Below are 15,286 nucleotides of genomic sequence, written 5' to 3'. Positions count from 1 at the left end.
CAAGCGAAGAAATTTTTCCTCATCTCGGTCCCAAATGGCCGACCCCTTATCTTGACACTATGACCCCTAGTTCTCGACTCTCCAGCCGGGGGAAACAACCTCTCAGCATCTACCCTGTCACGGTCTCTAAGAATTTTATACGTTTCAGTGTGAGATCACCTCACATTCTTCTAAACTCCAGAGAATATAGGCCCATTCTACTCAATCTCTCTTCATAGGATAACCCTCTCCTCCCAGGAATCAATCTAGTTGCACCCCCTCTAAGGCAAGTATATCCTTCCTTAGATAAGGAGACCAAAACTGTACACAGAACTCCAGGTGAGGTCTCACCAGAGCCCTATATAATTGCAGCAAGACCTCTTTACTCTTATATTCCAACCCCCTTTGCAATAAAGGCTAACATACCATTTGCCTTCCTAATTGCTTGCTGCACCTGCATGTTAACTTTTGTGATTCGTGTACAAGGACACCTAAATCCCTCTGAATACCAACATTTCGTAGTCTCTCACCTTTTAAAAAATATTCTGCTTTTCTATTCTTCCTACTGTGAAGACAGATACTAAATATTTGTTTAATGTTTCTGCCATTTTCTTATTCTCCATTATAATTTCTCCTGCTCTGCCTCTAAGGGACCCATGTTTACTTTCGCTAATCTCTTCCTTTTTACATACTTGTAGAAGCTCTTACAATCTGTTTTTATATTTCTTGCTAGTTTACTCTCATTTTCAACTTTCTCCCTCTTTATCCATTTCTATGCTGATTTCTAACTCCCCCCCCCCCCCCCCGCCCAATCCTCAGGTTAACTACTCTTTTTGGCAACATTATAAGCCTATTCTTTTAATCTAATACCATCCTTAACTTCTATAGTTAGCCACGGTTGGATCACTTTTCCTGTGGAGTTTTTATTCCTCAAGGGAATGTATTTATCATGTGCTTCATTTATTTTGTCCCTTGTTATGTCCCCTTCTCTCCTGATGGTGTTGACTCCTGTTAGGGTACAGCTCTGCAATCATTCCCTCCAGTATATCATTAGAGTGGCCACTTCTGTATGAGCACGGGTAGCGGCAGGCTACTCGTAGAAAGAAAGGCTAGAGCCTGCAAAGCCTCGCCTGGCAGCCAAACCCGAACACCTGTGAACACTGGATGGCGATGAGGAGCGGAACTCTGCCTCATTCTTCACTTTCGTAGTTCGAGGCACTGAGGACCATTGGAACACTCCCAATAATCTCCGGCAATAATCTATTAACTCTCACTGCTCTCTGCATAATACCCTCCTTGCACACTTGCTCGGTTACTCACAATAAAAAATCTCAACATAACATCCCCTGTAACCCCCTTGCATTGCACCACCTTGCATGCCCTATCTGCAACATCTATGAACATCTCTCACTCTAAATCCCTCCCATTATAACCCTATAACACGCCACACAAACCTCCATACTTCTTCTTACCTTGTCAATTGCCCTTTGATTGATTTGCTTTGTCGACAGCCACTGTGCGAGTTCCTCGGTTTCAGAATCCGCAGGAGCCGACTGGAAGTTGCAAAGAGCGACTGAGAGGACATCTGGTCAAGAACATTGAAGAGAACTTTAACAACCTGCTTTTACAGGAAGTCCATTTTCACATTTCAGAGAGAGATATGATTTGCTGTCTGAATTAGAGCAGGAAAAGGCCAACAAGCCCAGTCTTTTCTGATTGATCTTAAATCAAGCTAGCCCTCAATCCATCCTCACTCCAGAAACACATCCAATGTCTCTTGAACCCAGTTATCCATTCACTGCAAAGGTTACCTTTTTCATGTCTCCTACCCTATGTTCTAAAAATAAAAGTTCTGAAGACTTCCTTTTTTTAAACTCCTCAACTCGAGTCACCAGGAGTTTGGACACTTCACCATAAGTGAAGACTTTACCTGGATCAATCACCCGCAAATCTTAAAAACTTCAGTCATGTTAACTTGAAGTCTCCTCTTTTCCAAAGAGAACAAATCCAATTTCCTTAACTCTTCCATATAACATACACTCCTGACACCTGGAATCCTATTGGTTTCTGCCCCCCACCCCCCGCCCCCAGGCCATCTTGAGGGCAGTAATCGCCTTCCCATGATGAACCCGTACTCAGTACTCCAGATGGGGCAAGTCATTAAACCAGGGTATTTAAGGCAAATTGTTGCTCAGACCCAATCCAAATGTACCCATATTTGAATAATTTTCAATGGATGAAATCCTTCCATTCTCCAACTTTTTTCTCCTTACAGCTCACACCATATATGTACTTCCTGTGGCTAAGACCATACCCAGGCCTCCCAATTATGCTCTTCAGTTGGCCAGTATGGGCTGAATGACAGCAGCAACGATGACCCTTCTCTCGCTGCTGTGCCGTGGGGCTGATTAGAGGCCAAGGCACATGACCACCGTAATACCACTCGTAACCAGCAGAGGCATGGAACCGCTGCCCTTCTGCTCAGTGACCCTCCCCATGGGCCACATGCACATCGGAAACGTTTATAGTTCAGTGTATTTCACCAAAATAGATTAACGCGGTCCCTCATCCTTCATTTATGAGGTGAAACAACATTTCTGTGACATTAGGAACCTGTGGGCAGCCCCCTATGATGCCCTAAAGCCGACAACACGAGAGAGACGGGCATGTACTGCAGGCTGCCTCAATGTAGGGGTTGAAAAACCAAATCAGAAAGAGAATCAGTTAATCTGTTTTTGGTGGTGTTGGTTGAGGGCTAAATGTTGGCCAGGACTGTTCTTCAGATGGTGGCATGGGATCTTAAAATCCCACCTGAACATCTCATCTGAAAGACACACCGCTGGCTCCTCAGTCCTGCACTGAAGCACCAGCCTCCTCCTTTAAGGGCCTGTTTGAAACCCACCTCTTTGGCGCAGCATCCATTTTCCTTCTACTTCTGTGAAGCGCCTTGGGACGTTTCTCTCTATTAAAGGTGCTGTATGAATGCAAGTTGCTGTGGTCTTGCTTCAGTCCCGGTGTGGGACTAGAACCCACAACCGTCTCTCTGAGACAACAGTGCTTCCGACTGACATTGGTTGTGGTAGTTTTCATCGTTTGACCCAACAACAATTGTAGGTCTTGGGTGGGGAGAGGAACTGTAATTTGAGCAGACTGGGCAAGTTGAGTTCAACTGCTAAACCCTGATGTGCCTCCTTATCGAAATAAGAAAACAGAAGGCTCCTGAAGAAACAAAAATAGCTCTCGGCATCTTTAAAGAGACAGGTGTGATGGAAACAGTTGTTCCTACTTGCCCAGTGTGGCTGCCACAGTTGCTGAATCTAGTCAGTGGGGCCAGACCGGGTGGCTTCTTTGAAGTGAGGGAAGTGGAGGAGATGTGGCCAAACCACAACTATCCACTGAAAGCTTTTTGACAGAAAACCCCAGCTGCCTCATCACTGTTCCAACTGGCTCACTTGGTTTATGAGGACAGTTTTATGCACAAGACTTTCATCTCCTTGAAGCACAAATGTGTATTTAAAAGGAACGCTACTGAATGAAACACACCCGCCACTTTTATATAGGATGTAAATTTCCATACGGCTGAACTGAAAGATAAGCTCACCGATCCCATGTTGTTGGCGGGGAGCTGGGCTCAAAGTCAGTGTGGATCGGAGACCCTGCATTACAGTGGTGTAGCCCTAACTCTGAATCTCGTGCTCCCTTCCAGCACAGCGCTCCGCTGGTAAAGGTGGGATCGGTGGATTTACCCAGTACTCGCCACTTCTCCCCACAAACACTCTCCTGTTCCGTGCTCGCAGCCCGCATTGTTCGATTTTATATTTTTAAAAATAAAATTCGAAGTGGATTACATAGAAATTTGACAGCACAGAATCGGGCCATTCGGCCCAACAGTTCTATGCCGGTGTTCATGATCCACACGAGCCTCCTCCCACCTTACTTCATCTCACCCTATCAACATATCCTTCTATTCCTTTCTCCCTCACGTAATTATCCAGCGTCCCCTTAAATGCACCTATGCTATTCGCCTCATTTACTCCATGTGGTAGTGAGTTCCACATTCTAACCACTCTCTGGGTAAAGAAGTTTCTCCTGAATTTCTTATTGGATTTATTAGTGACCATCTTATATTTATGGGCCCTAGTTTTGGAGTCCTTCACGAGCGGAAACATCTTCTCGACATCTGCCGGATTACCATACGATTAAGTTAGTGCCCACTCGATTTTTGTGAATACATAAAAGGCATTTAAAACTCGGTTTTAACAGAACAAAAATTGGCCTGGTTCTATAAAGGTCGATCTGCTCTGTGAGAGGCTGCACGGAGATATCATGGTAAGTAGCAGGCAGCACGAAGTTCACATGCTGCCTGCGTAGGGGCCATCGGGTGCAGGGTACTAGCGCATCACGCTACCCCCGCCCAAAAACGGCCTTTATTGAATTTTCCCCCCAAAATCTAAAAAATTCCTCTCCAAACCTCTTAGGCGATCAAAACTAGTCCAGGAGATCACATTGGCCCTGGTTTATGTTACAGTATGCCTACCTCTTATAAGAGGTGATCTCCGCCCCAGCCAGAAACAGGTCCAGCTCTTGCTTGAAGGAATTCAGCGACTCAGTGTTCACCGCACGAGCCGGCAGCCAGGTCCACTGGTCTCCGGGAAAAGGAGAAGTGCCTAACATCCGACCTAGTTCTGTCTTTACTTAACTTGTAAGCGTAACCCCCCGGTCCTCCCCAACCTATGCAGTTGAAATAATCGGTCAACATAAACGCAATCTAGCCGTTTCATTATTTTATAAACCTCGAAATCATCCCTAAGTCTATGCTTCTCTAAAGTACAGAGACCAAGTTTGTTGAGCTTATCTGGGTAACTGAGGTGTTTTAAACTGGCAATTAATCATGTGGCCGTCAGCTGCACCCTTTCCAAAGTCATTATTCCTCACCATATGAGAGGACCAAAACTGGGCCTAGTATTCTAACTGAGGCCTAACCAAGGTCTTGTACAAAATGGTATACTTTTGTTGAATTTTTAGAAAAATATCTTAGCATGGCTTTGACCTTATCGCAAGCTTTTCATTCTGCTCACCCATTTTTTGCCCACTTGCTCTTAAAGGATGAAACAGCTTGCATTCATATACCATCTTCCATATCCTCGGGACATCTCAAAGACTTCACAGCCAAAGAATTACTTTTGAAGTGTAGTCACTGTTGCAATGTTGGAAATGCGGCAGCCAATTTGCGCACAGCAAGCTCCCACAAACTGCAATGACATAATAACCAGACAATCTGTTTTAGTGATGTTGGTTGAAGGATGAACATTGGCCAGGACACCGGGGAGAATTCCCCTGCTCTTCCTCAAAAAAAGTGTCGTAGGCTCTTTTATGTCCAGCTGAGAGTGCAAACGGGGCTTTGGTTAACATCTCATCTGAAAGACGGCACCTCTGACAGTGCAGCATTCCTTCAATACTGCACTGAGGAATGGGACAAATTACTCTTGGTTCTTCCTGGGTGACACACAGTTCCCTGACCAAGAGGATGATCAGTTCTCAGGTCTCTGCCAACATTTCATCCAATAAGGTGGGTCCTACCCTCCTGATTTACCTTCCCTCCTCGCCCCACCCCCCACAGTAGCATAGCTGAAATCAGGGGTTTTCCATTTGAGGAAAGATGGCCCTTAACACTCTGTTTCATTTCACACTGGCACTACAAAGTGCTACCCAACCATTGCCTCCCAATGCGACCAGTAAAGCAAAATGATGGCTGGCCAACAGATGGATTACACTAGCATGGGGGGCACTTGGTCTATTTTCAACAATCCTCGAACCAGAAAGGACCAAACATGCCTCTGTCCTTCTGGTATTCCACCAGTAATCGTTGGCTGTTTTCTGACTCTCGCACTTACCCATGGGTCCTGATCTTTTTTGTAGTGACTCAATGTCATGGTTCTTCTGACGGAGGGCTTGTAACAGTAGCTGTTTGCATTCTCTCTCTTTCTCTGCAAGTTCTTCCAGAAGGCTGCAAAGTAGAAGGCCCAGTAAATTAACAGAGGTTGCATATTTGGCTAATTCTCAACCCTTCCCCCTATTCACCATTCCGCAGCCCATTGCCAGGATCCATGCGAGAGCAGGCCCAAAGGGCAATGCACGTCCTCACTTAGCCCTCTCCCAGAAGTCAACTTGTATTTAGACAACGCCTTTAACATAACAAAACGTCCCAAAGCACTTCACAGGAGCATTATCAGACAAAATTTGACACCGAGACAAAGAAGTTAGGACAGGTGACCAAATGCTTGGTCAAAGAGGTAGGTTTTAAGGAGCGATTGAAAGGAGGAGAGAGAGCTAGAGAGGCTGAGAGGTTTAGGGAGGGAATTCCAGAGCTTAGGGCCGAGACAGCTGGAGGCACGGCCGCCAATGGTGCAGCGATGAAAATCGGGAATGTGCAGGAGGCCATAATTGGAGGAGCGCAGATATCTCGGAGGGTTGTAGGGCTGGACGAGGTCACAGAGATAGGGAGGGGCGAGGCCATGGAAGGATTTGAACACAAGGTGCAGGATGGGTAACGGTATAAAAATAGTTTAAAAGTTTTCAAAAATCTTGGGGTTTAGTCTTCTGCTGGTTTTCAATCGCACAATTCACATCCAGAAATTTCAGAATCTGATGAAATATAAACCCCAGACCAGATAATAGGATAATTTTACAAGTGGATGTGTGATACTGGAGCAGTAAGATGTGCTCCTCTGAGGCTGGGACTGAAATATCTCATTGGGGCAGTATAATTTGAACTAACACCTACATCTGACCTGTGATTGTACTTGACCCTAAGACAGTGCAGAGGGACCTTTACTGTGTGACACTAATGATCGCAGCGTTTACAGACGGGCATTGTCAATTAGACTGAAAACAAGAGAGCTTTTAATTTGGCCTTTTCATGTGGAAGTAATTATTTCTTGAGTCAAATCTGTAGTTATGAGATTTACAATAACCAGTTTAACAAGTCATGAGACACTGGCTAGTTTTGGAATTTCCCCCACCTGGTGTACACATGGATCACTGCCTGGTGTACACGTGAATTCAGAAATCCTAACAATTCCTGCCTGGTGTACATGTGAACACAGAAACACTAACAGTTACTGCTTGGTGTACATGTGAATACGAAATCCCTAACAATCACTGACTGGTGTACATTTGAGTTCTAAATCCCTAACAATCACTGACTGGTGTACATTTGAGTTCTAAATCCCTAACAATCACTGACTGGTGTACATGTGAATTCAAAATCCCTAACAATCACTGACTGGTGTACACGTGAATTCAAAATCCCTAACAATCACTGACTGGTGTACACGTGAATTCAAAATCCCTAACAATCACTGACAGGTGTACACGTGAATTTGAAATCCCTAACAATCATTGCCTGATGTACACTTGAATTTGAAATCCCTAACAAGCACTGACTGGTGTGAGGGTTGCCAACTCTGGTTGGACATAGTCCTCGAGTTATCATGTGACCTCCTGCCTCCAACCACCAATGCTTTTTCTCCCAGGTTGCTTGCAGCAGTGTCCTGAAGATTAATGTTTAATTCCCAGAGGCTCCAGGGCAATCCTGGAGGATTGGCAACCCTACTTGGTGTACAGGTGAATTTGAAATCTCTAACAATCACTGCCTGGCGTACATATGAATCACTGCCTGGTGTGCGGCTTCAATTCATCAGTCTCACTGGGTTGGGGAATAATCAGGGGAATGGACTATCATCACGGAATAGAATAGTCTCGTAGGACTACCCTCACTGGAATAGATTAGCCTCATAGGAACACCCTCATTGGATTAGGATAGTCTCAGAGGCTCAGATTCACAGAGAATGGGGTGGACTGACGAGTACAGTCGGTCACTAACACAGCCTCTTTACCACTGTTACTCTTTGAATTACTTACTATCAGATCAAATAGTGGACAGATCACAGCTCACGGTTTCCATGACAACTGCTGCAACAAACTAGTAAAATTCTTATATGTATCATTTATCAATTTCTAAAGCGGCCTCATATTTATGCTGACATGAATTCCCTTTGCCGCAAGGAGAAGGCAAACAGAGAGTTGCCATAGTGATGAAGCTAATTATGACCCTCTGAATGGGTACAGAGTTAAGAATCCAACGTTATTGAGGTCACTGCAGGTCACTCCCTTCCCCCTGAGCCACTAAGTTGTGACAGTCCACCCCTCCCCCGCTGCAGCAGCCAAATTGACCGTCCTCTGGTTTATTAAACAGCCTGATCACAGTTAGCTCTGTGTTCCCTGACTGACCCATGGGCAAGTGACCACAGTGTAGGTCAATTAACCAAGAGTTAGCGTTTAAAATGTGTTGCTGTCAAAGGAACTTAGGAACATTAGGAACAGGAGTGGGCCATTCAGCCTCTCGGGCCTGCTCTGCCATTCAATTAGATTATGGCTGATCTGCACCTCAACTCTATTTAGCCGTCTTTGATCCATACACCTTGATATCTTTACCCAACAAAAATTTATCCATCTCAGACTTTAAAATTTCAATTGACCCAGCACCCACATCCTTTTGTTCCAGATTTCTACTGCCCTCTGTGTGAAAAAGTGCTTCCTGATTTCACTCCCGAATGGCCCAGCTCTAATTTAAAGATTGTGCCCCCTTGTTCTTGATTCTCCCACTAGAGGAAATAGTTTCTCTTTTTCTACCCTATCGAATCTCTTTAACATTTCAAACCTCTCGGTCAGATCACTCCTCAATCTTCTAAACTCAAGGGAAGACGAGCCAAGTTTATGCGACCTGTCCTCAGGAAAATGATGCAGCGTTGAAGTCACTAACCCAAGGAGACCAGCTCCTGAGGAGCATGTTATACAGAGGATATCATGTGGGTAGCAGGGGTGTCGTTGTATCGATGTGACTGGTGAATTATGGCACTTTCAGACGTGCACAATAACATTCCCTTCAAACGTGGGGAAAAAGCTGGTTTTAAAATAATGTGACACTTTATTGACTTGTGACCTGCTGACACAACAGTAAAGGGAGCTCTCATGGGGAGATGGATTCAGGGCTGGTCCTGCTACTTTTGCTTTGTTCTCGAAACGACACTGTACACAGGATCACTCCGTTTGGTGAAGTGGGGTGAATGTCATCAGACGGAGTGTTCGGGGAGTATCACTCGTAGGGATGTGATAAAATATGACGTATGCATTGTACCTTCATGTTCGCTCTGAATAGAAGGCCCAGAATGATACTGCGGCTTAGGGAGTTAAATTATGAGGACAGCTTGCATAAACTTGACTTGTATTCCCTTGAGTATAGAAGATTGAGAGATGATCCAATCGAGGTGTTCAAAATGTTCAATCGGGTAGATACAGAGAAACTATTTCCTTTGGTGGGGAGCACTTTTTCACACAAAGGGTAATAGAAATCTGGAACTCTCCCTCCCCCAAAATGCTGTGGATGTTGGGGGTCAATTGGAGCTTTCAAGACTGAGATCGATAGATTTTTGTTGGATAAGGTATCGAGGGATCTGGAGCAAAGGCGGGTAAATGGAGTTGAGGTACTGATCAGCCATGATCTAAATGAATGGTGGAACGGGCTCAAGGGGCTGAATGGCCTCCTCCTGTTCCTGTGTTCATAAGGCAGCAAACATAGACAACAGTAAGGTTTATAAAGCAGATTTCACTCTTTGTCACTACGTAATTATTCATTTTGATCATTCCTTCGACCAACAGCCCCAATGTCCATACCGGCTTGTTTCTGTCCTCAGTCGGCTGAGCTGCATGATAAGAGGGCAGGTGTTTTGTTGGGAATCATGGGACACTGAGCGACTGAGCGTGCTCACGCCCGAGGTTCCTGCCCCATCGTTCTGCAGCTCCAGTGCTTCTGGTTCCTTCATGTCGGCGTCACTCCTGCTCCACTTTCCCGGAATGTTGTCCGTGCCTTGTTCGTCTGTCTCTTGATCAAAGGACGCCTGTAACTGCAGCCTCAGTTCTGAGGAAGAAAATCAAAGTACGAGACCGTGTCAGGGAAGTTTCTTTTCCGCCCCCTCCGTTAAACTTTCTCCCCACTTCTCCTCAAGGTGCTGAGAACCTCCCCCTGCTCTTCTTTGAGAGCGGGGGGGGGGGGAGGGGGGTTCTCCCTGCATCCTCAGGTGGATGTACATCTTTTATATCCACCTGAGAAGACAGGTCTCATCCGAAAGGCGGCTCCTCCAACAGTGCAGCACTCCTTCCGTACTGAGTGTCAGCCTAGATTGTGTGCTCAAGTCTCTGGAGTGGGGGCTTGAACCCATGACCTTCTGACTTGGAGGCAAGAGTGAACAAACTGAGCCACAGCTGACATTGAAGACTTCCGTTTGTTTGAATTATTGGTGGTGACAGATATTACAATCAATTGTGCAAAGCATCTCTAACAATTGTACATTGAGTATATTTCCTAAGGGGTCAGAGATGGATTTTACAAGATTGCTACAGTGATCCCAGTCAATCCTTCTACCCTCACAGACGGAAGCTTTGTCCCTCTGAGGTCCCCTGTGTGGCAGTATCAGGCAGGAGCTGGTACAACTCGCCAGTGCAGGGTTAGCTGGGTTCAAGCATCCACTGAGGCTGGGACTCTGAATGGGATGGGAGTACCCCAACCCATAGAGGCTCTGCACCCCCTCGTGCTCACTGTGGGGGCAGGGGAGCTGCTTTGTCCAAGGATTCACCAGTACTGGGGTAGCTAACAAATAAATTCTACTTTGAGATGCAATGTCTGGGAGGAAGCAGCTGCTTGCAATGGAGGAGCTCACACTTACCATGACCCAGCGGCTCTGCCACGTACCTGGGATTAGAATGGTAAAGGCAATCTGCATGGCCTTGCGAATGATGTTGTCCAGGGCAAACATCCAGTGTGGTTTAATCTGGTGGAGTCGCAGGACTTTTTTCACCTAGAAGGAAAAACCCCCATTAATAAGGGAGGAAGTAGCTCCCTGTGTGAGCTGGCAAAGGTCCCCACTGAAATCTTAAGGACAATACATAGTTCAAAAGGTTTTAGACTCTCCTGGCCGGCCTCCCGTCTTCCAACATCCGTAAACTTGAGCTCATTCAAAATTCTGCTGCCCGTATCCTAACTCGCACCAAGTCCCATTCTCCCGTCACCCCTGTGCTCACTGACCTACATTGGCTCCCGGTCCCGCAACGCCGCGATTTTAAAATTTTCATCCTTGTGTTCAAATCCCACCATGGCCTCGCCCCTCCCTATCTCTGTAACCTCCTCCAGCCTTACAACACTCCGAGAACTCTGCGCTCCTCCAATTCTGATCTCTTGCACATCCCCGACCTCCTTCGCTCCACCATTGGCGGCCGTGCCTTCAGCCGTCTGGGCCCTAAGCTCTGGAATTCCCTCTCTAAACCTCTCCACCTCTCTAACTCTCTCTCCTCCTTTAAGACGCTCCTTAAAACCTTCCTCTTTGACCAAGCTTTTGGTCACTATTGTCCTAATATTTAATGTTAATTTTTGATAGTTGCTCCTGTGAAGCGCCTCAGGACGGTTTGCGATGTTAAAGGTGCTATATAAATACAAGTTGTTGTCTTTGTGGATTTTTTTCTGCCCCTCCGTTGCCCCCCGTCCCCCCAACACCCTTCTCTGGTCTTTCCTGGGATGTGATAACTTTATCATTAATGCTCTTGCTGCCCCTCCCTCATTATTCAGTCACATGTCCAGGAGAGGATTACTGTGGGTAATTGTAAGTACAATAATACTGTGACCTCTGCATATTATATAACATAACACCAGTTAGCTGCAGGGTGTCATGGGCTATACCACCACTATATGGCTCATACTGTCCTCATTATCTATTCGAGCTTCACTCCAGCCTCTGTTTTTTTCCTCCAATGATTTTGCCTTTCCCTCCTTCAGGTACGAGTGCATGCTGGGATATGGTTCCACATCCCCCAGCGGCCCGCCGGTACCTTCCCATAGCGAGCCTATTGGCCATTGCAGGCGGGCCAATCACAACTGATCCTGACCCTGCTCTCACCCCACATCCGTGCACTTTCAACGGGAGTCACCGGACAGCGATCAGGAGCAGAAACCCCGGCCCACTGTAGAACCCTCACTGCTGCCCCAGGGTGAGGTCAGCAAACTCAGTACACAGTGCCCTAGTACAGTGTCCCAGTACACAGTGCCCTAGTACAGTGTCCCAGTACACAGTGCCCCAATACAATGTCCCAGTACAGTGTCCCAGTACACAGTGCCCCAGTACACAGTGCCCCAATACAATGTCCCAGTACAGTGTCCCAGTACACAGTGCCCCAGTACACAGTGCCCCAATACAATGTCCCAGTACAGTGTCCCAGTACACAGTGCCCTAGTACAGTGTCCCAGTACACAGTGCCCCAGTACACAGTGCCCCAATACAATGTCCCAGTACAGTGTCCCAGTACACAGTGCCCCAGTACACAGTGCCCCAATACAATGTCCCAGTACAGTGTCCCAGTACACAGTGCCCCAGTACACAGTGCCCCAATACAATGTCCCAGTACAGTGTCCCAGTACACAGTGCCCCAGTACACAGTGCCCCAGTACAGTGTCCCAGTACACAGTGCCCCAGTACACACTGCTCCAGTACACATTATCCCAGTGCACAGGCCCTCAGTACACAGTGTCCCAGTACACAGTGTCCCAGTGCACAGTGCCCCAGTACAGTGTCCCAGTACACAGTGCCCCATTGCACAGTCCCTCAGTACAGAGTGCCCCAGTACACAGTGCCCCAGTGCACAGTGCCCAGTACACACTGCCCCAGTACACACTGCCCCAGTACAGAGTGCCCCAGTGCACAGTGCCCAGTACACACTGCCCCAGTACACACTGCCCCAGTACACAGTGCCCCAGTACAGTGTCCCAGTACAGAGTGCCCCAGTACACAATGCCCCAGTACACAGTGCCCCAGTACAGTGTCCCAGTACACAGTGTCCCAGTACACAGTGTCCCAGTACACAGTGTCCCAGTACACAGTGTCCCAGTACACACTGCCCCAGTACACACTGCCCCAGTACACACTGCCCCAGTACACAGTGCCCCAGTACACTGTGCCCCAGTACAGTGTCCCAGTACACAGTGCCCCAGTACACACTGCTCCAGTACACAGTATCCCAGTGCACAGGCCCTCAGTACACAGTGCCCCAGTACAGTGTCCCAGTACACAGTGCCCCAGTACAGTGCCCCAGTACAGTGTCCCAGTACACAGTGCCCCGGTACACAGTGCCCCGGTACACAGTGTCCCAGTACACAGTGCCCCAGTACACAGTGTCCCAGTACACAGTGTCCCAGTACACAGTACCCCAGTACACACTGCCCCAGTACACACTGCCCCAGTACACACTGCCCCAGTACACACTGCCCCAGTACACACTGCCCCAGTACACTGTGCCCCAGTACACTGTGCCCCAGTACACTGTGCCCCAGTAAACTGTGCCCCAGTACAGTGTCCCAGTACACAGTGCCCCAGTACACACTGCTCCAGTACACAGTATCCCAGTACACAGTGCCCCAGTACAGTGCCCCAGTACACAGTGCCCCAGTACACAGTGCCCCAGTACACAGTGTCCCAGTACACAGTGCCCCAGTACACACTGCCCCAGTACACACTGCCCCAGTACACACTGCCCCAGTACACACTGCCCCAGTACACACTGCCCCAGTAGACAGTGTCCCAGTACACAGTGCCCCAGTACACAGTGCTCCAGTACACAGTGCCCCAGTACACAGTGCCCCAGTACACAGTGTCCCAGTACACAGTTCTCCAGTACACAGTGTCCCAGTACACAGTGCCCCAGTACACAGTGCCCCAGTACACAGTGCCCCAGTACACAGTGCCCCAGTACACAGTATCCCAGTACACAGTGCCCCAGTACACAGTGTCCCAGTACACAGTGTCCCAGTACACAGTGTCCCAGTACACTTGGAAGTCCCGTCCCCACTTAAAGCCGGCGGGCTGATACTTAAAGGGGCAATTTAGGAACTTTAAACACTTGAGGCACTTGATTTTTTGTGTATGTCCGACAGGCCCCCCCCCCCCCACCGATGGCCAAGATCCCTCCATACCTCCGACTCCTCCCGACCTCCGATCTTCCTCACAGTGTCCTCAGATCTTCTGGCGGCCTTTTCCAGCACCACCACCACCACCCCCGCACCCCCAGCCATGTCCTCCACGGCCCACGATCTCTCCCTCCCTTCTCTCCGATTCCCGCCCGTCCACCAGGCTGGCCGCCGGGCGTGAGACCCGGAACTAACATTTACTGCCCTCATTAAAGTTGCGATCACACATTGCGCCCCGCCCACTTCATTTGCGGGTTTCGCATCCGATTATCTCCCCCCCGCTCCCTTCCCGGCTCCGTGTAAAAATCGTGCCCCTTGTGTCTGCCTCACTGAGCTCACACTTACAGCGTCTTGGAAGCTGAGGATCACGATCTGGATCTCGTTGAGAGCCCCCTTGTCAAAGTGTAGCTCTGTCTTCAGGCTGGACAAGACGTTGACAATCAGCTTCTGGTCCGGCGATCGAATGTAGTTCTTCAGACAGGTGACCAGCTGTCGCACATGTCCACATGTTAACTTGGATTCAGAGTTCTGGTTTCAAAAAGGAAGGAATAAAATTGCATGAACTGCGTGGGAGCATCGCAAGAAACGACATGAACCAGACCCAGCGTCAAAGTTCAGTAGATTTCAAAAGCTGATTTTTTTTTACCTTGCTTTCTGTTTGGCCCAATATGAGACAGATTTTGAGTGCCCTGCTTTTGTTCCAGGCTCCTCACAAGTCATGCACCCTGTTAGCATCCACAAAGAAGGAGCAGATAGATGGCCATCTATCTGTGTGTGAGAGGATGTCTGAGGGGGCAATATTCTGACTTTTCGCCCATTCCTGAAGGGAAAGCTTCAGGCTGAGCTCACTACCACTCCCTAATACGCCGGATAAAAAGACTTGCATTGCTATAGCGCCTTTCATGACCTCAGGACGTCCCAAAGCGCATTACAGCCAATGAAACACTTTTGAAGCGCAGTCACTGTTGTAATGTAGGAAATGCAGAGGTCAATTTACGCACAGCAAGATCCCACAAACAGCAATGAGATAAATGACCAGATAATCTGTGATGTGGAGATGCCGGTGATGGACTGGGGTGGACAAATGTAAGGAATCTTACAACACCAGGTTATAGTCCAACAATTTTATTTTAAAATCACAAGCTTTCGGAGATTATCCCCTTCGCCAGCTGACGAAGGGGATAATCTCCGAAAGCTTGTGATTTTAAAATAAAATTGTTGGACTATAACCTGGTGTTG

At 47.7% G+C, this 15,286-nt stretch overlaps 1 protein-coding gene across 3 annotated transcripts in view; it reads right to left on the bottom strand.

Moving 5' to 3' along the window:
* The window catches only part of si:ch211-1i11.3 (mitogen-activated protein kinase kinase kinase 5), a 185,793-nt gene that overhangs the window by 27,260 nt on the left and 143,247 nt on the right, over window positions 1–15,286 (bottom strand). For 2 of the 3 annotated variants that reach the window (XM_068006407.1, XM_068006406.1), the window contains exons 23-27: window positions 14,393–14,575; window positions 10,790–10,895; window positions 9,715–9,958; window positions 5,874–5,986; window positions 1,452–1,564 (exon numbers count right to left, since the gene is read on the bottom strand). In XM_068006407.1, the coding sequence (XP_067862508.1) occupies window positions 1,452–1,564; window positions 5,874–5,986; window positions 9,715–9,958; window positions 10,790–10,895; window positions 14,393–14,575 (759 nt within the window). Of the gene's footprint in view, window positions 1–1,451; window positions 1,565–5,057; window positions 5,232–5,873; window positions 5,987–9,714; window positions 9,959–10,789; window positions 10,896–14,392; window positions 14,576–15,286 lie in introns of those variants that run through there. The other variant, XR_010967279.1, reaches the window with a different exon arrangement.

Source organism: Heptranchias perlo, chromosome 26 (genome assembly GCF_035084215.1).
Source record: "Heptranchias perlo isolate sHepPer1 chromosome 26, sHepPer1.hap1, whole genome shotgun sequence".
Lineage (NCBI taxonomy): Eukaryota > Metazoa > Chordata > Chondrichthyes > Hexanchiformes > Hexanchidae > Heptranchias > Heptranchias perlo.
This window is presented reverse-complemented; position numbering and strand designations above follow the sequence as displayed.